At 39.5% G+C, this 27443-nt stretch overlaps 1 protein-coding gene across 10 annotated transcripts in view; it reads left to right on the top strand.

Moving 5' to 3' along the window:
* The window catches only part of akap6 (A kinase (PRKA) anchor protein 6), a 503941-nt gene that overhangs the window by 386494 nt on the left and 90004 nt on the right, over positions 1–27443 (top strand). For all 10 annotated transcript variants that reach the window (XM_080202862.1, XM_080202863.1, XM_080202861.1 and 7 more), the window contains 2 exons: positions 20604–20750; positions 24436–24660. In XM_080202862.1, the coding sequence (XP_080058988.1) occupies positions 20604–20750; positions 24436–24660 (372 nt within the window). The remainder of the gene's footprint in view (positions 1–20603; positions 20751–24435; positions 24661–27443) is intronic.

Here is a 27443-nt window from a genome sequence, read left to right as displayed (position 1 = left end):
TTTTTAAAAATAGACAATGCTGGATATTTATATTGGGCATTGTAAAAAATGAATGCACCAAATTGTCGTGGTTATCTAACATACCCGGAATCCAAAATAACGGCAGTAAAATGATATATGTCTCAGCTGGAGGCAGGAGCTTGGGCATTGTGCTTTACCCATACATTTTCGTAGAATTATTGAATTGCAACTGTGATCTGCTTATAGATCTTTCTAATTAGACCTAGCCAGTCTGCATACACTTGTATAAATGAGCCTCAATTTTAAGAGGAAAATTCAGAAGAATTAAAAATCTGTGGGACAACAAGATAGTTTTACTCATTTAGATGAAACAACTGACACCATTATATTTATCCTTAGAAAAAAAAGATTTGCATTTATGTAGTACATTCATGATCACTAGGTGTCTCAAAATGCTTTACAGCCAATGAGGTACATTTGAAGTGTAGTCACTCTTGTAGTGTAAGCATCGAGGCACCAATTTGCAGACTCGCAACACCACTGTGATAAGGACCAGGTAATGTGTGTGCTTTTGTGATAGAGTCATAGAGGTTTACGGCATGGAAACAGGCCCTTCAGCCCAACCTGTCTATTCAGCCCATTTTTATACCCTGAAGCTAGTCCCAATTGTCTGCATTTGGCCCATATCCCTCTATACTCATCTTATCCATGTAACTGTCCCAATGCTTTTTAAAAGACAAAATAGTACCTGCCTCTACTATTACCTCTGGCAGTTTGTTCCAGACACTCACCACCCTCTGTGTGAAACAATTGCCCCTCTGAACACTTTTGTATCTCTCCCCTCTCACCTTTACTATGCCCTCTAGTTTTAGACACCCCTTCCTTTGGGAAAAGATATTGACTATCTAGCTGATCTATGCCCCTCATTGTTTTATGGACTTCTATAAGATCACCCCTCAGCCTCTGCGCTCCAGAGAAAAAAGTCCCAGTCCATCCAGCCTCTCCTTATAACTCAAACCATCAAGTCCCAGTAGCATCCTAGTAAATCTTCTCTGCACTCTTTCTAGTTTAATAATATCCATTCTATAATAGGGTGACCATAGCTGTACACAGTATTCCAAGTGCGGCCTTAACAATGTCTTGTACAACTTCAACAAGACGCCCCAAACTCTGTATTCAATAAAACAAAGCATGCTGAATGCCTTCTTCATCACTCTGTCCCCTTGTGACTCCACTTTCAAGGAGCTCGGAACATGTACCCCTACATCTCTTTGTTTTGTAACTCTCCCCAATGCATACCTTGCATTTGTCTAAATTAAACTCCATCTGCCATTTGTCAGCCCACTGGCCCAATTGATCAAGATCCCATTGCAATTGGAGAGAAACTTCTTCACTGTCCACTGTGCCACCAATCTTGGTGTCATCTGCAAACTTAACCATGATGTTGATATTTTGGATAAATATTGCCCAGAACACAAAAGAAAGCTCCCCTGCTCTTTATGAACGTAGTCAAGTCCATCACACAAACCAGCCTCCTATCCATTGACTCTGTGTCTACACTTCCCGCTACCTTGGAAAAGCAGCCAGGATAATTAAGGACCCCACACACACCCTGGATGTTTTCTCTTCCACCTTTTTCTTTCAGGAAAAAGAAGCAATAGCCTGAGATAACAGAGGTTTACAGCATGGAAACAAACCCATTGGCCCAACTTGTCAATACTGCCCTTTGTTTAAAACCCCTAAGCTATTCCCAATGGCCTGCATTTGGCCCATGTCCCTCTATACCTATCTTATCCATGAAACCATCTAGATGCTTTTTAAAAGACATCATGTGCCAACCAACTTGAGAACAGATTCTTCCCTGCCGCCATCAGACTCTTGAAAGGACCTACCTCGCACTAAGTTAATCTTTCTCCACGCCCTGGCTATGACTGTAACACCAAATTCTGCACTCTCTTGTTTCCTTCTTTGTGAATGGTATGCTTTGTCCGTATAGCATGCAAGAAAAATACTTTTCACTGTATACTAATACATGTGACCATAATAAATCAAATCAAGTTCTTCAAAATGATGTTGTGACACCTTTTACAGTCACCTGGGAGGGAAGAATGAGCCTTGTCTCATTCAAAAGACTGCCGCTCCAAGACAACTAAAACACCAGTCTTGATCTCTGTGTTCAGGTTCTGGGATGGGATTTTGAGCTCAGAATCTTGTGACTCAGGTGAGAATGGTCCCGACTGACCATGACTGCCACATAATTAACACAAATAGTGATTCCATTGGTGGAAGAGTTGAAAACAAGAGGCCAAAGAAGCAATGGCAACACGAGAAAAAACTTTGTAATGCATCAAGTGATTAGGATCTGGAATGCACTGAGAGCGTGATGGAGGCAGATTCAATTGAGGCATTTAAGGTAGAATTTGTTTATTACTCTGAAAGGACAAACGTGCAGTGCTATAATGAGAGAGCATTTGCTCCAAAGGAGAGCTGGTGCAGAAATGATAGGTTGAATGGCCTCCTTCCAAGATACTGTCACACTTTAAATCCAATTCAACTTCTTATTTTAAATTTAGTGATATAAAAAGAGAGGAATTATATTTTTAAATGTACCAAACATTTTGGGAAACAATTTCTCCAGTTACCTTTTGAACCATCCCCTGATTACCTTCTCTTCAATTTAACTCATTTGCAGATTTGATCAGGACATCCCTTTGTCTTGGTGTGGTGGCACTTAACCAATTCTCTAAGCCTTTTTATTAGTAAGTCAATTGGCAGCAGGAAAATTGATCAATTTAAAAGCACTGTAAAGAGATATATTTCTTTGACATATTTGAGAACATCTCAGCTAAAGATTAAATATTATCAATAATTTATATAGTTTTTTTGTAATTGAAAATCAAAGGAGGTGGAATTTAGATGGACATGGTATTCAATATTTCTGAATAATTTACAGCAAAAATCTTTAGCATTGATATAACATAGTATTGTGAATGACCAATCAACTAAATCACAGATAGCAAATTGGTGTGTAGGGCTGACAGCTGGAAGATAATTAGCTATATATAGATTTTTTTTAGTTACTGGAAAAATAGTAGATGCACAGTTTTTGATGTTTGTTGAGTTGCTGATTTACTGCAAATATCTTCAGTACTACAATGTGTTAGGGTTCCAGTTTATTGCCTTCTCAAGTCATAGAATTATATAGTACCGAAGGAGGACATTCGGCCCATCAAATCTGCACCAACCACAATCCCACCCAGGCCCCTGGCCCCATCCCCATAACCCCATGCATTTAGCTAGTCATCCTAACATTAAGGGGCAATTTAGCATAACTAATCCGCACAACTTTGGATTGTAGTTGGAGAGATCCATTTCTGATGTGCTTCCACGTTATTATTTCATAGTTCTTATGTTCATTATGATAAATTTCTCAATCTCATTTCATGCATACTAATTCCTCAGTTTATAACGACTAAGCAATTAGTTATACTTGAGAAGAGAGACATGTTGCCAAAGCTTTACACCTTGCACTCATTAGGACAAATGTAAGAATGCCAAGTTTCAAATGATCACAACAATTCCTACCAAAGGAGAAAAGGGTGGTAATTGGTTGGGAAGTTGATTCTGATTGGCTCAGGCATTGCCATGGAGACGCTAATAGGGAACTATAGGCTCCCCAGATTCCATGTAAAAAAAGCTGCAAGGCTTGAACATATCACTTTTGTTTGCAGGGAACAGATCTCTGGATAAGAATGTGTGTATGAATCTATGTTGCTCCAGCATGCATAACTTAACCACATTCCAAGTTCAACTATTTTCAATCATTTGTTAAGGCAACTCTTATCGCACTGAGAATTGTTCAACATATGCTGCCAATTGCAAAATCGCATCAAACATTAGGATGGGAATTTTCCCGTTCCACCCGCCTCAGGAATTGTAGTGGACTGGCGGGGGGGTCAGACCATGCAAAGGTCTGTTGACCTCAGGTGAGATTTTCCAGGTTTGTGGCAAATGCGGCTGGAAAATCCTACCCCAGATAATTTGCTTTGGATTTTTGCTTCAGTCAGCCAGAGTCAACTTTACAGCTAATCAGCACCCTTTTCTCCTGTATTATAAAATATTGCGATTATTTGAATTTTCACTCTTGCATTTATCCTGATGAAGTGCAAGATTATAAAGCTTCAGTACTGTGCCTGTCTTCTCAGAAATATTTCAGCCCTGTAATACAAATGACCGAGAAATCATACTTTGACAAAAATCACATACAGTAATCACTTGTATGTTTTTGGGACTTGCACAACCTTTGGAATTTCATGGGACTTTCTTATCTGTCTTTTGGTCTTGCTGTTGTTATTAAAATTGAGAAGGATTTATGCAAAACATATTTCCTGCGGTTAAGCGTCTGTATGTACTGTGTTAACGTTTTCATTTTTTTCCACATCAATAGATAAGGAATTTCATGGAGGTTGTCTTTGTTCATAGATAAAATAAGCTTCATGCTTTGTCTTTCAGTGCAATTTTTCTTTCATTAACATTTTAAAAATTATATTGTGTGAAGCTGAAAATTGTGTAACATTAAACTAACACTGTATGCAGTCAATGGATTGTAAATCAGACAGAATCTGTCTCTGTGGACTACTTCTTCTTCTGTAGATTGATTCAATTTCCAGTTGCAGTTTCAGTCTCAGTTGTACTTTTTGCCAGTTCAGAGAACAAGAGTATGAACTGTGAAGGGCAAAGATTCTCACCTCTAATTGTAAGAGTACAAAGAAAAAATCTTCAGTTATTTATTCAGTTAGTCTGGGCCATAGGTATGCATATAATTTACAACAGTAAGCAAAGATTGGATATCTTTATTTATCATTGATTCAAAAGGAGGTAGATGCCCGTTGGTCAGTGTAATTCTGGAATTGGGTCATGAGTAGATTGTTTCGGTTTGAATTCCTGAAGTGGGAATTTTAGAACCTTAACTTATTTGTCATTGTTTGTTAATCCATAGCAATTTCACATTGGCTTAATATTGTTTAAAGTTCCTCATGAGGGCGAGTATTTTTGATGGGCCATCACCCTTAATCTTGTATCACTGTAACCCATTTAAATGGAAGCAATGGCCCAAAGTTTTCAGTTAACATCAGAACCGTACAACAAGTTTGTTGTTGTACTAACAGCATCCCATGCTGTTAGTGCCCATCCACTGGATATGTTTAAAAAGCCTGACTTCTGACCCACAATGCAGGAGGACTCCCTCAGCACAGAACTCCAAATAGTGAAGAGAATCAGCACAGTCACCACACCCTCTTATTATGATATTAGTTGCAATGAAGTAAGTTTGAATGTGCAGTGTGAATGCATTAGTGGAGGAAGGCAAGTTGAATGAGTGGGTTGGGGAGGTAATAGGATAGGTGAGATAAGTGGGTGAAGTGCTGTGTAGGGTGGTAGTTGGATAGCATGGCAAGTGGGTAAGATGATGAGTGGGATATGGATAGCGTGGCAGGTGGATGGGATGATAGCCTGGCAGGTGGTTAAGGTGGTCAGTGGGTAGGATGGTGAGGTGGCAGCTAGGTGAGAGGGGAGATGGTTTGGTGAGTAGTTGAGTCAGGCTGCAAAGGGTTATTCAGGTCTGGTGTGAGGTTTTGGGTGGTGGACACTCGTCAAGGAGAACAATTGAGAGAGTCAGAGGATTAGTTGGGGAATTAGGAGAGGAGTGGAGGGGTGGGGGGGTTTGGTTGTGAGGGGAATCAGTGTGAGTGATGAGGGAGCGGTTCCATTTGTCTAGTTACCCAGGAGTTAGACTAGGATTTCTCTGTGTAATATTTGCTGGGCAACTATCTAGATAAGTAGGGTGGCTAGAATTTTCCAGCTGTTCATGTCAGCAGAATTCTCTGGTCCAAATGGCACACTGTCTTCCGCTGCTGAGTAAAACACTGAGGAGAAACTGGAGAATCTTGCCCATCAGAACTGTTCAAAGTTTCAGAGAGCTTTTTGGATGGTCCCAGAGAGCAGGGACACTGCTTATCAGAAGTTCAAACTTCCCAGGCAATTCCAACTAAGTCAGCTTGTCAACACTTTCATGCATTTTGGGTCATGCATTGGATCGCAAACGGTTTTGAGACTGTAAGATCTCAGCCATTGTTGAACATTATGTAATAGTCTTACGATTTATTCTGTCTTACTTATTCTGTCCACCAGATGGCCTACTTCCCAAACTGGACTGTGAGACAAATCACCACAAATACTGAAGTCTCTATGATTCCATACAGAATGATTTGAGATATTGAGCAATAGGTATTTTGGCATTGATCACACAAAAGGCTATTTTGCCATTTTAAAAAGAAATGATGAATTTTTCATTTCTTTCACTTTGTTTACTTTCTTTACTATCATGAAATTAAAAATAAGAAAAGAAAAATCAAACCTGATACTGCAGGAATGGCTTATCTTGATGCAAGTAGACTTGTTTAAAACTGTAATTGGCTTACTTTCAAACAGGCAACTCTGTCATCATGACTTCACTATGACTGCTGAATGTACACTCAATGTTTAAATTCCTGAGGAAACTAAAATTTCATTCTTGCCTATATGATATAGTGATGTTGCTTTCAAGTGAAAATGTGGAATGCTTGCAGCTTCATTTTAAAGCAAATACCAAATTTGCTGAGTGAAAATTTTAGCATATTTTCTGAAGGCAGAACATTCAAGCATCCAATGATTCCATGCAATGATTGAATGTTACTAATTCTTTTACAGCAATAATAATTGAACAATTAGGGATTTTCCCACTCATAGTCACACTATAAAAACAATTTTCTCGGAAGAATCGAGCTGACAACAATATTGCTTGGTGTCTATGTTTGTTTGGATCTTTTCCAAATGCTTCAGACGCCTCCACAGTAACAGATCTGGTCTGTTGAAACCTCCACTCTCTTCCAGAGTTTGCTGTTTCATTTGGCACCAGCGACATTTGCCAAACGGTTTTAGTTTTCTTTTGCTAACCTGCTTGGCTACGAAAGCAGGGCATTAATTTTACTTTTTGCATATTTTTTCCTGAGGTCATGTCAAGGTTAGTTTGAATTCCATCCTACATTAAGACTTCTTTCACAGCGATTTAGTTCTGTAGCCTACTCCCTGCTGGGGTCTGCCCCTTGGGCACATCAATACTTCAGACCTGACAAATCACACACAGATGAGTCTGTTTCTAGCTTTTTGTGCAGATTATCAGAGTTTTTCAGTCAACACATTTTCTTGCGTTATTCAATTCCATTTCACAACTGTAAATATGCACTTCTCATTTGACATGTGTTATTGTGAATGTGGGTAACTTTGTTGATGTTCTGAAAAAGAGTTAATTAAAGGTAAATTGAAATTAATTTCAATTCATTGTACAAGGCCCCGAAATCATGTATATGTGTGGTTAGCATTTCAATTAATTTTGGATTTTGTATGAGTGTTAATTCTAACTGCTGAGGACATACTTACAAAAAATTGGATAGAAATATGGGGGTGATTTTCCGTCCTCACCGCACCTGGCACAGATCACACCAATCCCAGATTATAACATGAGGGCCTAAAAAACAGCTTTGCGACCGGTGTCAAACAGTTTACAATCATCTCTGTACCTTTCTAATGGTGCAAATGATATTGTGCCCAGAAAGGGCAAGAGGCAGATTAGCATATTTGAAGTGGCATTTAAATATGCATAGCCTGTTCGACACCATATTCTCCCAACTCCCAGGATCTTTTAACCTTCAAGTTTGGTGCACGAACGACGAGAATCACTCCTAGTCTCCACTAGTGGATTCCTGGCGCAATGGCACACCGAGGCTCGGAGGCCATTGAAGCCCCTCGGATGGTCATGGGCAGTACCCACTGGCCACCCCGACAGTGTGAGATGGGCACTGCCAATTGGGCACTTGCCAGTGTGTCAAGGGTAATGCCAAGAGGATGGGGGCTTTGAGGAGGGGGAGTGGTCATGCAGCACGGTGGGGTGGGGGGGGGGTGCACGCAGGTTTGGAACATGAAGGGGGTCATACAGGAGAGGACATGTCAGGGCTTAGGCAGGAGGACCCCTGGGGAGGGACCCAATACCCCAATACTGGTGACCTGTGTCAAGGAGGGGAGGTGGAGAAACTTTCTGCTGATGAGGGAGCAAGGTTCTGATGTCAGTGAGGGTTGGGAGGGTCATCTAGTGCACTGTGAGATTGGGGCATTCCTGCGACATAGCATCTGAGTGCTGTGCATAGCAGATCACTGCCATGTTTAGCTCTCCTCCAGCACCTGTTCACAACGCTCCCAAAACTTCACTGAGTGTGGGGTGATTGTGATGCAGAGCGTGCTGATGGATCGGCACAGGTCACTCTGATATTCTCACTGCTATGACACTTAACTTTTTTGGGGGGAAATTTTGCCCATGATATCTAATCAATGTTGTCAATTCATCTTCTTGTGAAATTCCTTATGCATCAGATTTGGTAATGAAATTGTATACATTATTTGTGCCTTTCTAATTGAAGATTGGTAATCTTTTAAGCTTTTTTAGTTTCTCTTGTATGCGGATGATTTCCTTCCAATTTTATTACGAGTGCCACCCAAAATGTAGTCCTGTTCAGGTGGCCCAGTGAGGTCTACGATGATTCAGTCTTTCCCATGCTTCCTGTGGCTATTCCTCCTGCCTCAGCTTGACACCTCCTTTCATTCTTAGACTCATCAGCAATTACTTTATAAACATTTTGTGTTTTAATTGAATTCTTTCCACTCGCATCAGATTGCTTGTCTTATTGCCTTTTACCTTCTGTCACATTCAAATTGGGCAGTCAAGTGAGTTGCTTAGAAAGTTTCTTCCAAAGCAGTGAGGCTCTAGCCTCTAGAAGGTGTTCTCTCCAATTTCTCTCCAATGTTCTCTCCAATTTTCTCATCCCTTCTTGTGCAAAAATGAATCACCTACACTCAACGCCTACCTTAGTGATCTGCCTGTCATTTGAAATGTAAAGTATTGAAAATGATAGGCCTACACTTGTGCGTACCATACTGTATGCATAGCTGCTTCAATGAGCCAACTTATCCAGTTGTCTATTTTTCTCAGCCATGTTTATGATGTTGCGTTAAAATTAGCTACACACAAGTCCAAAGTTGTGTGGGTTAGGTGGATTGTCATGCTAAATTGACCCTAGTGTACGAGGACTAGCAGGATAAATATTTGGCGTTACAGGAATAGGGCAGACACAATGGGCCAAATGGCCTCCTTCTGTACTGTAAGGATTCTATGATTCTAAGTAAAATGTGTTTTGACTTTTGAGATAATCAAGTTAGGAGCTTTGTGCTTTGTACATACTGGTTGGAATTTGCCATTGCCCGTTTTTCCTAAAGTAAACAAATTATTGGAAAATTAACAACAAATGATATTTTCAACTTGTCATTCCTCCAGATCCTTATTTCAATTCGCTCGGCAGCCAATTGAATAACAAAGGTTATACGAGATTCAGGCCATCTTTGATGAAGCTGTTGTGTAATTGATACTTGGGATTGTATTTTCAGTTGTATTATAATTAGAACCTGAAAATAAAGTGGGGGAAAAACTGATTCATAATCACAAACTTACTTAAGTCATAATGACAGTTTCTGTTACTGATTAGCAGATCTGCTACTCTTCCAGCTTGCACTCTAGAACAGGATTTTTATATAATCAGATTTTTTCAAAAATAACTTGCTGCCATCTATCTATGAGATTCTTCTAATACATTAGTGTATTAAAGTGAAGCTAATTGGCATAAAATATTTTCTATGTTTTATTAACTCGATGTGTTTCAGGCAACAATTAAGTGAAAGCATCACATTGCATGTGCGACTCCTCTTGCCTGGTAGCACTCCATTTATCATCGCAGTTTTACATTGACCTTGACACCCACTTCATTATAATAAAGATTGTCTACCATTTAGGTTACATTGTTCCTATGCACACACAACCCATGCAAATTTTGTGCAGATAGAAGAGCTGTGAGCCTGTCAGAGGTCATCAGCATTAAATGATTGCTGCTATTTTTTCCAACTGCTTCTTTTCATTCTGTGAATCTTGAGCAGTGGGAACACTCCAGTTTAATACTTGAACTCTTTGGTTGTTGGCTGTGTAACATGAATCAACAGGAATGTTTGTTGCTAATGCTAAATGGCTATATTGCAATATTAATCAATCATAATGTAACCTTTGTGGAGACAAAAATTCTAACAAGTTAAACATCCTCTGCATGTTTTCAGCAATCTATATCATCAAAAGTCCTTTAAAGAATTTCCAATTTGTCAAATTACTATCCAAACACTTTTATATGTGGAATCATACTTTATCTAAAGACTCAATTAAACAAAGTGACTTACCTCTTATTGCAATATACATGCTTCATTTACAGAAGGTAAAGAAAGTGCTATTTTGATCCTTTAAACTGTCACTCGTACTTGCCTTTGTCCATATTTCAGAGAAATCAGATCATTATTTTTTCCTTCAACACTCTCGTTTAACTATTAATCTTTTGAAATAATTGCACGTGAAAAACTGCTACTGTGGTGGAAGATATCTGCAGTTTTAAAGCAGGGTCAAAGTGAATAAGCTGTCTGCCTTCATAAAAGAATTTCAGAGTAATATAATTTGAATTTAATTATTAATGGAAGATATTTAAAAAGATTGGTTCATGATCTCCTATTAGTGAATTTGCAATTCATTTTGATATTTGGAGTTTGATTTATAATGATGATAATGCAATCTATGTCCAATTAACAATGCATGGGCTATGTAATGTGATTTCCAATGCGTGTAAATGGAATCAGCTCAAAGAAAAAAACTGATTCAGAACCTCAAATGTAATTTGCTTGCAGAGTTCTGGCAATTTTAAATGACATTGCAATTCTTTAATCTTTTCAAAGATCATGAAGTAAATGTGTTCGGAATCAAGTTATCCCATTACTACTATACAAAAGGAAATATGTCGGTTCTTGAACTGTTCTCATATTCTGAAATTATTGGTGTGTCCCTTTGTATTAAAATTGGACTTTAGCTGTTTTCTAGATTTTGTATTTGAAAATCTTTGTCTAGTGACCAGCTATATTCAATAACAGTAGTAACAATAATGAGAAATAAAAAATGCTCACATTTCCTATATTGAAATTTAATAAATGACCATTCCTGCCTGTAAAATGAGTGCACAAACTGCAAAATAGAAAGGGTCTTTGTTCATCACTGAATGACATTAAACATGGGCTTCCTATGAGGCCGCCATGCATCTTAGCAGGCAGACTACAGATAGTAAATACTGGAGTTATGTTTTGCTGCTTTCAGAAATAAATGCTGATGCTTTTTAGAAGTTATAATCCTTTTTATATTGTAGCTTTGTAAAACCAATTACTGCTTTGTGATTATTAATTATGAGTTGCAACAGAAAATCACAAAATTGTTTTATAGTTCAGTCAGCTTCAAAATGTATTGCCTTTTCTAACCTCAGTTAGGGAGTATTAGCTTTCACTATCATTGATTCTATCACATTCTCATTCTCTGTGGTCAGTAGAGAAACCACATAAGATCCTTCTTTCAAGGTACATTATTTTGAACACTAACATCTAACCTTTCTTCTTTCCACTTCAAAGTTTATCACAACAGCCGAATTCTCAGGGAACTTTGGGGAAAAGTTCATAGAACGTGGCCATGCAGTCTTTTTGCTTTTGTGGATTAGATGCATCATAATTTCAGGCATCTTTCTGACTTTCTGTCTGAACACAGCATTGTTTCCAGACACTAGCAACACTCAAAAAGATCATGCAGAGTTCTCTAGAATAGAATTTATATCAAGAGATGTTTTCATATGTTCACAATCAGATCAGAACTGCAAAATTTCCATGATGGTTTTCTTCTCTGGCCAGAGGATGGGTCAGCACCATATTCTTTTGACAATGAAGAAAACTAAGAACTTTCCAAATATGTCAAAGTCAGTTTTCTGTGCTAGTTTGAAAATGGCTTATTTTTGTGGTCGCTATGGTGACAATTAAGAGTATTTCAAGATCTTGTCTGATTCTAAACTTGGCAATATTTTTTCATGCAATTTTTGCCAAAATTGTTACACAGAAGCATGCATTTAAAAGAAAATGGTGGCACAAGCTACATTCACAGCATTTTAAAATAACATTTTCATATGTCATACCAATTTATCATGTTTACTTTGCAACACTGCTAAGTCTGAATGTAAAAACAATCTCAATCTTGTACAGCATATTTTCAAACAATCTGGAGACAGTTTGATATTTTCCATGAAAGAAATGTGCATGAAAAAATTTCTAGAATGAACCTTTTGGTTGATATGACTCCCAAGAATGTGCCTTTAGCTATTTATTACAAATAAATGGCTAAGAAGGTCATCGAAACCTTTTATCAGGATTAAGAATCTGTACGTGAGGGGTCATGTGATCTAAGCACAGGAATGCCAGTCTTTTCACAAGCTCTGGTGCATCTTTTAATCCATTTTTTCAATCCTGATGCATAACCCATAATTATCTGATTGCGATATATATAATCTGTGCCATGTTCCTGGAGGATCCTGGCTAGATTTTGGCAAAGGAGAGCCAGGTGAAGTGAAGACAATCCTTTTTTGGATCAAGGTGATCAGAGACAGCCAGGATTGCGCCTATGCTTTGGTGATGCTGTTGGCATTGAGATATAGGGTGGCACAACAGTTAGCACTGCTGCCTGCCAGCACTCAGGAACTAGGTTCAATTCTGGCCTTGGGTGACTGTGTGGAACTCGCCTGTTCTCCCCTGGTCTGCGTGGGTTTCCTCCCGATACTCCGGTTTCCTCCCACAGTCCAAAGATGTGGAAGTTAGTTGGACTGGCCGAACTAAATTGCCCCTTAGTATCCCAAAAATGTGTAGGTTAGGGGATTAGTGGGGTAAATGTGTGGGGTTGCAGGGATAAGATGCTTCGTCAGAGAGTTGGTGTAGACCCAAGGGCCGAATGGCCTCCTCCTGCACTGTAGGAATTCTATGATGGCTGCCATTATGGATGAAGTTGTGGACACCATCCTCAGCTCCCTGGCACAGATTTTTAGTGCTCATTTTGAGGAACTGCAAGTTATCCTTAAAAGAATGGATGAAGCGGAGAGGAGAATCCTGTCGATGGAAAGAGAAGTTGCCACAGTGAAGGCTCATCTTAAGTTGTTGGAAATCTTGCTGCATGGTTTGTCGTGCATCCTGACTGACTCAGGGAAATGGGACAGGAGAAGAAGGGTGGGATGTTATGACTAAATGGGCGTGAAAATGTCCTACAATTGGACATGAAGCTTCTAATGGGAATGGCGCCCATTTTAGCGCTGGTTCCCACTTTACCGCGATAAGAAAATCAGCACGATTGACCCAAACCAGGTGAGACATCAACTTACATGTTTTTGCATTTATTATAATGTTATTAACAGACTTTCATGCCCAATCTTCCCTGTTTGCTTTCCTATACCACCTCACTCGCCGCAACTGGATCGGTCTGGAAAACACCTCTTCTATTTAAGTTGAAGTTTGGTCCTGCATTAGTGTAGGCGAGTGAGGAGGTAGTCCCTGTGACCAAACTGCTCCATGCTGCTCAGAGGGAGCTATTTCGTGGCAGCCACGTTGCGTCTTGGGTCAGGAGGGCTGTGGGAGATTGGGGAGCCGTTGTTGCTCACGACCCAACCACAGACCTTCAGTACGGACCCAAGCCGGAGCGCTGACCACGGATCATTGGGATCATCATGGTCCTAGTGCATGCAGCACCGCACTGTTGCAATTGGGGGTTTGCTTAAAACTGTGAAAACTGACAGTGATGCAGTCTCAGGGCTGTTAAAGCAGCACTGTCTGTGGCCACGACTGCATGGGTTCTGGGTCTCTGCCTGTGAGTGGGGGGGATGATGGGGGAGGGGGCTGTATTACCATTCTAGAATCTGTGAGGGGTTATGAACAATGTGTAGCTGGGCTGGTAGGGGGGCGAGCAGCATTCTTTAACCTCTCTCTCTGTCTCTCTTTCATTGGCTTTTTGTCCTGTTAGAGCTATCTTTTCTTTTTCTTTCACTATGCTCTCTTTCCTTTACTTTGAATTCAAGCTGCTTTAATTCTTTTTCATGTTCAAGCTGAAATTGAATTCAAGCCAAATCCAGTGACTCTGACTCTCTGTTTCTGGCAATTTTAAGTGCTGAGATTATGCCACAATTATCTCTGCTTTCCCTACACTGTCAGGCAATGTCAACTTCAATGTTTTTGTTTTAGTCACTGTTTGTAAACCACCTTGAGTGACTTCCTCCACCCCCAGGAACTTCTTAGCCCTGTAAGGGTCGTTATTTCACAAGGCATTCCCTATTTAAACCTGAATACAACACCTGAAAAATAAACACAAATATGATCACCACTCACTGTCTTTGAGTTCAATAATCCCAAATCAATCAAGAAGTATAGATTTTAATCCTGGATGAGCCCACAATTGTTATGGCTCAGGTTAGACACTCTAAAGTGTTTTATGAAACCCATCTGAATCATAAGTTTTGCTTTTTGAATTTGGTTGGGATAAGCATGATATGTTCCACTCCAAGTGTGATTCAAAAGACCCACTTGAGAGTTTCTTTCAAACAGTTTATTTAAGAATATAGTTAACAGATATAGAAAGAAAATTAGCAATAACTATTATCAATTACAAACAAAAGCAAAACAACCACAATAATGTATAACCCTTAACCAATATATATCCGATGTTCCAATCAAAACCAATAAACAAAACCATTTAAACAGATTTATTACTGCACAGGCTAAAGCTCACATGATACTGGAATTCAGTTCCCTGGATTGAATGCTGATTTCAAATGATCTTGAAAACTAAGAGCAGTCTGCAGTCAGATCAGCCTCCCAAAACACCAAAGCATGGATTCTTTACTGCAGCATGGCAACACACCTTTCTTTCAGCTCATTGGTAAAATTTTCAGAGCAAAACAGAACACGACTTTATTTTTCAGCTTTCTTCTAAGATTGCTTCTAATGCTGCAGCCAAAATGAAACTGAAAGCTGAAAAACTTAAGTCAGATTTTTTTTCCTCCTTCCAGCAATAACATCATCCAAGGCTGTGACCATGATTAAAAAAAACCTTTTAAACATACAGTAAAATCACAATTGGCCATGCTAAATTCTCCCTCAATGTACCCAAACAGATGCCACTGTGAGGAATCTAGGGGATTTTCATAGTGACTTCATTGCAGTTTTAATGTAAGCCTACTTGTGACACTGATAAATAAACTTAAAACTTTCTATCATATTCCCACTGAACTTTATTTAACCTAGTGAAAAGACTCTCAGTTTCTTTAGTGTCTGTTTAGAGCCTCTCATCATACTATCATTTGCATGAATCTCTTCTACATCCTCTCCACAGTGTTGATAACTTTCCTTAAAGGAAAGCAGCCAAAATTGTGAAATCTAATCTAAATGCAGCCTAATCAATTTGTTTTTTATATTCAACTAATGTTTTTGTGATTATAAAATCTTCCATAAGATTGAAAAAGTGATCAACGTATCAGGGAGCACATAACTAATTAAATAAACCTTTGCAAAAATGTCAGAGTCTGGAAATGAGGACATTTCCATGAAAAGCAGCATGAGATCAGCAAGGGATTACTGAAGTGTTACATCTGATCAATGATACTGTATGGATGGGAAAATTGGAAAATAAACAAGCCAGTGGAAGATAAATGAAAGTTTCTGGGACATAAGTTGAGGTTTAGTTGGACAACACATAAATAATGAGGAAGTTTTGAGGAAAATAGATACACAGGATAAAACTTTTTTCAGATGACCATCAGGAACCAACTAGAATTCACTGGGCACACACTTCGGAGACAGAAATGTGAATATCTGGCAATAGAGTCAGAAATAAAGGAGGAAATACACCAACAGCTTAAGAAGCAAAATGGATGGGTACACAAGAACATAAGAACATAAGAAATAGGAGCAGGAGTAGGCCATCTAGCCCTTCGAGCCTGCCCCGCCATTCAATAAGATCATGGCTGATCTGTCGTGGCTCAGTTCCACATTCCCGCCCTCTCCCCATAACCCTTAATCCCCCCGCTTATCAAAAACCCATCAACCCGCGTCTTAAAAATATTGAGCGAGGCAGCCTCCACCACCTCAACGGACAGAGAATTCCAGAGATTCACCACCCTTTGAGTGAATAAGTTCCTCCTCAACTCCGTTCTAAACCGCCCCCCCTTTATCTTGAGGCTGTGCCCCCTAGTCCTACTGTCCTTTCTGAGCGGGAAGAGCCTCTCCACCTCTATCCTATCCATCCCATTCATCATCTTATACGTCTCAATGAGATCTCCCCTCATTCTTCTAAACTGTAACGAGTACAAGCCTAGTTTATTCAGCCTCTCCTCATAGCTCAACCCCCTCAACTCCGGTATCAGCCTAGTAAACCTCCTCTGCACTCCCTCCAAGGCCAAAATATCCTTGCGTAAGTGCGGCGCCCAAAACTGCACACAGTACTCCAGCTGCGGCCTCACCAATGCCCTATACAGCCGTAGCAAGACCTCCCTACTTTTATATTCAATCCCCCTCGCTATGAAGGCCAGCATCCTATTAGCCTTCCTGACCACCTGCTGCACCTGCAGGCTGGGTTTTTGCCACTCATACACAAGGACCCCAAGGTCCCTCTGCACCATCGCCTGCTGCAGTTTTTCGCCACGTAAATAATAGTCCTTCCTACCATTATTCCTACCAAAGTGGACCACCTCGCACTTGCCAACATTAAATTCCATTTGCCAGTTCCTGGCCCATTCGCCCAGCCTATCTAGATCCTTCTGCAGACTCTCCACACCCTCCGCACAATTTGCCGTTCCACCAATCTTGGTGTCATCAGCAAATTTCGACACCATACACTCGGTTCCCTCCTCCAGATCATCTATATAAATGGTAAATAGCTGAGGCCCCAGAACCGACCCCTGGGGCACTCCACTAGTCACCATCCGCCAATCCGAATAGCACCCATTAACCCCCACTCTCTGCCTCCTATTTGACAACCAATCCTCTATCCACGCTAACACCCTACCCCCAACTCCATGCCCCCTTACCTTCTGCAATAACCTCTTGTGAGGTACCTTGTCAAACACCTTCTGAAAATCAAGGAAGACCACATCCACCGGCTCTCCTCTATTCACCACCCTAGACACATCCTCATAGAACTCCAATAAATTTGTCAGACACGACTTCCCCTTAACAAAACCATGCTGCGTCTGCTCTATCAAGCAATTCCTCTCAAGATGCCTCGCTATTTCCTCCTTGATGACGGATTCTAACATTTTACCTAAAACAGACGTTAAACTAACCGGCCTATAATTCCCTGCCTTTTGCCTGCCACCCTTCTTAAACAACAGCGTAACATTAGCCGTTTTCCAATCTTCCGGCACTTCCCGGAATCCAGCGACGTTTGGAAAATAACCACCAAGGCATCCACTATCACCTCCGCCATTACTTTCAGAACCCTCGGATGCATTCCATCCGGCCCTGGGGACTTGTCCACAATCAGTCCCTCCAGTCTGTCGAGCACCGCCTCTCTCATAACAATAATGTCATTGAGACCCTCCAGTCCTACCACCTTTCCATCGCTAACACCCGGCAAATTATTCACGTCTTCCTCCGTGAAGACCGAAACAAAAAAGTTATTCAAGACCTCAGCCATTTCCCCATCCCCTACCACTAAGTCCCCCCTCTCATCCTCTAAGGGTCCAACGTTCACCCTAGCCAGCCTCTTCCTTTTTATATATTTATAAACACTCTTGCTATCCTTCTTTATATTAAGCGCTAGCCCAGCTTCATAGTTTCTCCTATCCTTCTTTATCAACTTCTTTGTCAATCTTTGTTGACATTTAAGCCTCTCCCAATCCTCTTCTCGTCCACTACTCTTAGCTACTCTAAACGCCTCCGCGTTTAATTTAACACTTTCCTTCACCTCCTTCGTTATCCACGGCTTATTACCTCTCCTCCTACGGCCCTTTTTAACCATCGGAATAAGATTTGAGAACCACACCAAGATGTTGGCAATTATCCAAAGACTGTGACAGTTAGCAAACCATGATCACCAAGTTAATACATGGCAGCTGAAGAAGAAAAGTGTTACCTGTCTCTCTTCTTCCAATCCAATGTTAGCTTTTCCGATCTTTTTTATATTTGACACATTTGTATTACTGGGCTTAATTTGTCTTATTTTATGAATGTTAATTTCCTCTTTTGGGCCACATTAAAACATGACCCCATTTGCTCTCTCATGTCGATGTAAAACATCCCATCATGTTTTTTGTAAGAAAGGAAGTTATTCTCATGTCCTAACTGACATTTATGCCTTAATCAACATAGAAATATTGAAAATAGAAGCAGGAACAGGTCCTTCGAACCTGCTCCACCATTCATTTTGTTCATGGCTGATCATCAAATTCAATATCCTGATTCTGCCTTGCCCCCATTATCCCTTGATCCCTTTAGCCTCAGGAGCTATATCTTATTCTTCTCAAAGAATTCAAACTGGTCATTTTGTGGTTTATCTCGTTGTTTGTGGGAGTTGTGTGCAGATCGACTGCTGCATTCCCTATATGGCAGCAAAAGTTGTACTTACAAATGTATTTTGTTGACTTTGAAGAACTTTTGAATCTAGAGATCTTGAAAAGCATTGTATAAATGCAAATCCAATCTTTACTCATCCACTGGGGGCATCTACATGTAGATTCATGTTGACAGTAGCCTAAGTTTTTGAATAAGTTGGGATAAATCCCTATGTTGTGTGCATGTCATTTCAGACAAACAGAAGCTCTAGCTGTAAGATAAGTTTAATCTACATATCAGATGTTCACAAAAAAGAACCTTCAGTCATAAAATAAATACAGAGAATTCTGGAAATATTCAGCAGGTCATGCAGCATTTGTGGAGAGAAAACGGATTTAACATTTCAGTAATCTTTCATCAGAACCATTAACAAAATTCAGCCTAATAAATATAAATAAGCACAATCAAACTTCCAGACACTTTAACTAGGGAAACCTAAAGTGACTAGGCATTGATCAAAATACAAAATGATTGAATGAAATAGCTTGTTAAGATTCCAGTAAGTTTTGATGACATTCAGGTGATTTTAATATTGCCAAGTGAAATGAAACAAGAAAAATTAGTGGTTTTCTGCAGTCAATCACCTCCACTTTGGGAGCCGTGGGAATGAATTGTTTTAAAGAGAATGTTGTGAGGTCTGAGGAGTTAACAATGTTTGGGATGTCATAGTGTCAGTAATCTGTACCTAATGGTCGCTGGGCATCGTACCCGAGTGCAGCACGGGGAGGGGTAGGGTGGAAGGATCTACTCTACAGGTGATTGGCAGACCCAATTCCTCCTTCCCCACCACCCCCCAACCCCGCAACACCCTGTCCGTACTAGGACATCTGGCATTCCAACTTAAATTGCAAATTTCAGGTGGTTCCAAATGTCTTACAGCAATAGTTACCTGGAAAAGGTTTGAATCATTGAATGACCTTGGCACTGGCCACCTGACACCAACCCACTTAGCACCCACTGACCACTCAAACACACCACTTATCACCTGGACACCCCCCCCCCCCAGACTTGCACTGACCATTTGACCACCCCCCCCCAGATCACACCCCTCGCTGATCACCTGACCCTCCCGCTGATCACCTGACCCTCCCACTGACCACCTAACCCCACCTCTGACCAGCGTCCCCGCTCCCACTCAGCACCTCACCACCCTCAAGTGATCATCCTCCCCTTCAACCTTACTCACTTACTTTAAACTCTTAGCTGCTCCCTGGCTTCTCAAGGCAGCTGGACTTTTAAAATGACCACTTTTAAGTGCCTTAGAAAAATGGTTGTACTTTCCTTACCTTTGACTCATCTGTCCTCAACTCACGGCCTCGGGAACTAGCTGCAATCCAACTTCTGCACTTAGCCCAAGTCGGACGATTGGGCAGAAAGATGTATTTGCAAATCAGGGTAAGTAACTGGGAGCAGAGTGCCAATCCGACTGTGATTGCCATTCCACGGAAGTTATGGCCCATTTTGTTTTCAAAGATAACAGTATATCATTAATATTGTTGAAAATACTTCAATTACAACTTGCCAACTGCATTTCACTAATTTTTTTTAAAAAAAGATACCTGTTTTGCAACTTTGGAGAACTACATAAAACCTGCTTACTGCTTCTTAAAATATTTTTCACAATAATGCTTCTTCTGTCAGTTCTCCCTGTTTTTTAGTTTTATTCTTTCATGGGATTTGGACATACTAAAAGGCTAATATTTGTTGCTCATCCCAAAATACCCTTGAACTTTGCTAGGTCATTTCAGAGGGCAGTTAAGAGTCACATGTACACCAGACCAAGTAAAGATGACAGATTAATTCATTGACACTAACACTATGCCGTTGTCTCCCCATATTTTCTTATCATGAAAAGGTGCATAATTTCTCGAGCACTTTTGTGTTGATGACATTTTTAAAGAAATTAAATTTGTATTTACAGTTTCCTGTTAATAAATTAATAAAATGCGGTTTATACTTGATTCAAAATAAGGTGTTTCAAATGAAAGTGTAATGCTATGGACCGTTTTGTTTTACAGGGATACAGTATGGAGATGTCAATGTGGCTTCCTAAGAAACTGCACTTACTGAAGAAGATTGCATCTCTGAGACAAGCTGGTAGCTCATTACCCTGTGACATCCTTGAAAAGGTAGAGGGAATTAAAGACAAATGGCAGCTGTTGGAGGTACGTGCTTTTTTCTAATGATTAGGATATAATTTCATTTTCAGTTTATGCTTTGCAGAGTTTGACACTTTTGAAATAAATATTCTCAGTTTTGCGTTCCCGAACAGCCATATTAATTGTGGAAATAACACATTTTCATGTTTTCTAACAATATTTTTGAAATATTGGGGATATTTAATTTTTCTTACTCAGCAGGGAAAAAGAGTAATCATAGTGTTTATCATTTATATGTTAAGATTGCTTAATGCATAAATATGTAATAATGATAGGACTGCAGAGTTCTAAAGCTGGCAATAATTTTAACTTATGGGTAATTTGTCTTCCATAATTAGGAATGATATTTACCACTATGTTGATGAGTATAGTCATTAGCCATATTCACCATTTCTACAGATATTACTGGAAGAAAAGCTAAAATTAGAAAATACTTAACACAATTTTTCAATGAGAAAGGAAATCAACATTATTCTTGCTTTAGTTCGATTCCAGGTTGTCTGTCAAGGACTATATGTGTTACACGCTCTCCTTCTGTCTGCGTGGGTTTCCTCCAGGTGCTCCGGTTTCTTCTAATAGTTCAAAGATATACAAGTTAGATGGATTAAGATATATAGGTTAGGGAGATTTAACATTTAAGGTTTTTATTGTCACAAGTAGGCTTACGTTAACACTGCAGTGAAGTTGCTGGGAAAATTCCCTAGCTGCTACACTCCAACATCTGTTTGAGGGCTACACTGAGGGAAAATTTTAGCATGGGCAATGCACCTAACCAGCATGTCTTTTGGGGTGTGGGGGGAAACCTGCACAGACATGGATTAGTGGTGTAAGTACGTGGACTAATGGGGATGGAGTGTTGGGGGAGAGATGGGGTAGGCCTGGGTAAGATGCTCTGTCAGAGACTCAGTGCAGACTCAATGGGCTGAATGACCTCCTTCTACACTGTGGAGATTCTATGATGTCAATATAGGCAGCAATGACAGTTCAATTCTAGTTCATTTCCACTTGCTGATATTCTGAACTCCCTTATCCTGCAAACTCAGACATGCACCTATATCACGAGTCATGCTGTGCTGCTTTCAAAGTCCAGCGTTATGTCACTTGAGGGCCTGCTGTGAGGGATCACTTAGTACTGACAATGCAACAATCAATGCTGAGTGACCAGAGACCTCTGCTATGAGGCAACTGTGTGCCTCACCATCAACACTGGTGACTGCTCATAACCGATAGCTGGGTCAGCAATCTTTTCTCACACTTCATTGGTGACTTTTCTGACATGCAGTACTGTGAGCTTTATATGAAGAGGTCCATCTACATTACCAGATCTCACCAGGAACTACAAAAGGGTGTGAATGTAGCCCAACCCATCACGCAAACCGACCTCCCATCCATTGACTCTGTTTATGCTTCCTGCTGCCTCGGCAAAGCAGCCAGCTTAATTAAGGACCCAATACACCCTGGACATGCTCTTTTCCACCTTCTTCCATTGGGAAAAAGATTCAAAAGTCTGAGGTCACGTACCAACCGACTCAAAAACAGCTTCTTCCCTGCTGCTGTCAGACTTTTGAATGGACTTTCCTTGCATTAATTTGATCCTTCTCTACACCCTAGCTATGACTGTAACACTACATTCTACATTCTCTCATTCTGTTCTTTATGAACGGTATGCTTTGTCTGTATAGCATGCAAGAAACAATACTTCTCACTATGTTAATGCGTGTGACAATAATAAATCAAGTCAAATCAAATTAGGTCATCAAATCACCTTATGACACTGCAACCAAATTCATGTGACCACCATGTGACTGCTGATTTCCTCTGAAACGTCTTGCCTTGCTTTCTTGGTGAAGCTTGCTGGCAAATTAAAAGTATACTAAGCCCATGAGGAATAATATTGAATGTATTTGTAGATTTGTGAGGAAAGTGGTTCCAACCTTAATTGGTATTCTTCCCCTACTTATTCTCCCAAAAATGTAAACATCATCTTTCTAATTCCGAGTTACAGCCTTGCATCTCAGCGTAGCTGATATTGTATGACCTCTGAATGAGTTTTGGAATGGACTTGAATGGGCCATAGTGTAGAAGCAAAACACTGAACCATAAAACAAAGAAAACTGACATGACCATCTTTGCTCCGCATGATCACCATCTCTCGTAGGTTTAGCACTGATGGAAACTACAAATCTGCATTTCATGCTTAACTTGGCCTCTACACTGAACCTCTAAGCTAAGAAGTGGAAAGGGAAGTGAACAAGAAATGGAAGGAGAGGAAATAATAATGAAATACTTAAATGGTATATAATTGTGCCATTGCATCACTGCAGTGCACAAAGGAAAAGCAATGCAGTACTACAGCTTTTTGTTCATTGACTCCCTTACAATTTACCCATTCTATCATAACATTAGACAGACTGTTTAATTAAGTAAACAAGTTTACATTAAGGTATCAAAATGGTGAAATTGCTTTTCACAAAAATAATGGAAGCAAAATGGAAATGAGAACTAGATGCTTTTGTTACTTGTGCCATTTCTGGCTCTTATGAAGGAAACTGAATTTAATTCCTTTCATTTATTATAATATATAAGGTTTAAATTACACAGGGAGTCTGGGTAGCTGTAAATGTTTAGCAGCTTGTATCTGTCATAGCTAAAAGTGATACATTATACTATCAACACAAAACAAAAATATTTAACACCACCATCATTTAATTTGAATTGACATTATAAATTAGAAACAAAAATTTAAACTTTATAAGAGTTAAAAAATAAAATGAGAAAGAATTTAATGTCATTTTCATCTGAACTGAACAGTCTGACTCAGAAAATGATAAAATAAAATATCAGTGGTGCGTAGAGTTTAATTCAAGGAATTTTGTCCCCTGTGCTACACATTACTCCATCTCAATTGCATATTAAACAACCCTATCAAAAAAGGCATTGGCATCTGCTGTGCTGCCACAAATTGTGAATTAAATGAAATTGATGTCCTCTGTCGTATATTTATGAAGACAGACCATTCTCAGAAGTATTCTGCTTATGAAGAATTTATGATTGCAAACTGTTCCTGAACAAAAAGTAGCAATAAATTCTTTTTTTAAACTCCCCTCTCAGGGTATTCAGTCTGCTGCTGGTAAATTTGTCACAGCAGAAAACAATAGCTAAATCTGGATTCCACTGTGAGGCTTTATATTATTAGTATTCCCGTGGTATAAGAAACTGGTTTGCCAGAATTATTCACCTTCAACATTTTCTTGAATAGATTAGTCTGATATCGTTTGTGCACAATGATTTCATTGTGCCTGGATGCCATAGACTCTCCCACACCCAGCACAATTGCTCACAATATTGCCAAAAATTATCTTATGCTTTAGTGGACAGTTTAGTAATGGGATTAGTAATTCTAATTGACCATTTCAATATGTCTTTTAATTTAAATTTATGTGATAATTGTATTTCATTTATTTAATACAGGACAGTAATTTGGAAATTCATTGAGATAACGTACTCTGTTTGTGTTCACTTATACACCAAATACTTTGAACCATGTTTCAGACTTGATTTTAATTGGATTTTTAAAGGCAATGTGTTTCTGGCGAGTGTACATGTCAATAACGTGTTGATTTGTCAATACTAACCTTAAAAATAATCACAGTGCATGAAGCTAATTGATGTTTCTCTTTTGCTGTGTCAGAGAACGCTTGGAGAGAAGACCCAGGACACAGCAGCAGGGCCGAGTGGGGCAGGAACATGTGATCTTCTGTCACCTGAAAGCAGCAGCCTGGTGAGGCAGCTGGAGGTCAGGATCAAAGAGCTGAAAGGCTGGATGAGAGATACAGAGCTTTTCATCTTTAATTCCTGCTTGCTGCAAGAAAAAGAAGGAACAATGGAAGTCCAGAAAAAACTGCATTATTTTAAGGTAACAGTACATGTCATGTCCTTTTAATGCATTTTATATAGTACACACATGGCAATTCGTAGATGCTTCATGACAAACAAAAGCAGTAAATAGTAAACTAAAACAAAATTGTTAGGAAAGGATGAAACAACTACCATACTTTATATGGCACATTGCCAATTTGCATGAAACATACTGTAACATTGCCTAAATTTTGTTATGAAAATAGGAAACAAAAGTATAAGCAATTCAGTAAAATTTCTTTTGCCTGTATTGTAACAGTTTTCCTGAATAGCTCATAATACAGCAAAATCTTATATTTTTAATGCATCCTATCAATCTCTGTGTTAAAACTTTGCGTCAGGTACACACGAGCAAAAAAATATTCCAAATGTTAATGACAGCATGAAATGGGAAATTCTTTTTCCTCAAGAATTGCCATTCTTCTTCTTGAATTCTCTGACCCAGGGCAGGTCCTTGGCGATTATTCACTGAAACATAATAAAGTGCTGTGATGTTTTACTACTAGCAAAGTGGGAAGGAGGCCCTAAATCTACTTCAGCCAGAATGAGGATCCAATCCCATGCTACTGCCATTAATTTGATCACATGCTAACTGTATAGCCAACTGAGTTCACCAGACCCTAGTAAATAGCATATTTCTACCATATTCAGGCCTTGAATCTTAGTAGTACTATGTTTACTACAGATAATTCAATTTGTACAATTATCCTCTCTGAGACTGTCAATGACAAATATGTCTTTTTTCATTTTAAATTATCTCATAGAGCTAAACTTTCTACCTGTCCCATGGCTCACACATAATGGAAAGCTATTTGTGAATTCTGTGAATTTTAATATTTAATTTCATCAAGGACTGCCAGTCAATTGAGTGAAACAGAAGTTCATTCGAATACCTAATATGGGGTGGGAGATTTACTCAAACACAACTGTACTGTAGCATTTCACATTAAGACAATGAAAGTGTCCATCAAGGTACCAAACTTGGCCATACTTCTAGGTGTAGCTATTGAATGAAGGCAAGATACTTTCCCACAAGGAGGGAAATTATTCAGGTGTCACTCTAGACTGCATCCCATTGATTCAGGAAACTAATTCAAGAATAACATCAACAGAAACTTGGGAGTTACTTGTCCATCCTATTGATCAGTATATATCGTATTGGGGAAAGTGCAAGACAATGGGAGAAAACAATAGAAATAGAAACCAAGAGGAATAGAAGAAAAAGATAAATTATTTTGGCTCTGTATTCTCGCATATTTATAACTAGAATATACAATAAGCATCAAAAGGTTTCATTCCAGGGAAAACCTTTTGTGATTTCATTATTTATGAATTATTCCATCATATTTATAGAATAAGCAAAAGAGAGGCAGTAGTTATGTTTGCAACAGCTCAGAATCAAAGTTTATAAAAAAGTTGTCTTGAACCTAAATTGCTTATCGTTATAACTGACAATATTAATCAAAAACTGGGCCTTGTCAACAGTTATTAATTTATCACATCTATTTAGCTTTCACTGGAGAAGCTTAAAATTGATTGATAAAATGCTTCCATTTTATATAACTTGCTGATCAATAACCATCCACTACTTCCAGTGCAGTCAGACCTATGATTCAATTTTTTAGTGAAATGTAAACACTTGTGTTTTATTATCACTCATTTAGTTCTTAAAACCTGTCTATCAGAACAGCATTGTGTTGCCTCACATGAAACTTTGCACCTAGGACCTCCCATCCTAGAAGTTTACAACAGAAAAGAGGCTAGACGTTTCTCCACAAAGACAGAAAGATAATGACAGCGGAAGTCAGCCCAGGTCATTTTCTCTTGGCAAGTAATTTAAGAGTAGTATTGTCACAAGAAGAGGAATGGGTTCTCAATGTCCAGAATTGATGAATACTGCAAGAAAAGGGGAGGCTTTCAAAACAATTTCCAAAATTATTCAAACAGGATCATGCAGGAATGGACTTCAATTTGAGGCAAACATTAGAACTGAAGATATAGGAGCAGGAGTAGGTCATACAGTCCTGTGAGCCACAGTTTCTGTGGCCACAATCAAGACTCCAGGATGGTGTGTTGCCTCCCTGGTGCCAGGGTCAAGGACGTCTCTGAGCAATTGCAGGACATTCTTAAGGGGGAGGGTGAGCAGCCAGAGGTCATTGTACATATTGGTACCAATGACATAGATAGGAAAAGAAATGAGGTCCTGAAGTATGAATATAGAGAGTTAGGCAGAAGGCTAAAGTGCAGAACCTCAAAGGTAGTAATTTCAGGACTACTACTGCTGCCATGTGCTAGTGAGAGTAGGAATAGGAGGATTAGGCAGATGAATACGTGGCTTGAGTGCTGGTGCAGGGGGCAGGGATTTAGATTTTTAGATCATTGGGATCTTTTCTGGGGAAGGGCTGACATGTTCAACAGGGATGGGATACACCTGAACTGGAGGGGGACTTACATCCTGGCACGGAGATTTGCTGAGCCACGCAAGAGGGTTTAAACTAGTTTGGCAGGGAAGTGGGATCCAAAGCAGTAGGGAGACAGAAGAAAAGTTTGAGAACAGCGCAGAAGTTAAAGAGAGCACATTAATTAGTAAAGGTAGTGTCAGTAATTCTAGTACCAGACAGATCAGGCAAAAGCAGGACAGAGAGCAAGGGAAATCTAGATTAAACTGCATTTATTTCAATGCAAGAGGCCTGACAGGCAAGGCAGATTAACTCAGGGCATGGATGGGTACATGGGACTGGGATATTATAGCAATTACTGAAACATGGCTCAGGGAGAGAC

This window comes from Carcharhinus amblyrhynchos, chromosome 14 (assembly GCF_965287045.1).
Source record: "Carcharhinus amblyrhynchos chromosome 14, sCarAmb.v2.hapA, whole genome shotgun sequence".
Lineage (NCBI taxonomy): Eukaryota > Metazoa > Chordata > Chondrichthyes > Carcharhiniformes > Carcharhinidae > Carcharhinus > Carcharhinus amblyrhynchos.
The sequence above is the reverse complement of the archived record's forward strand: the minus strand, read 5'-3'. Positions and strand labels throughout refer to the sequence as shown.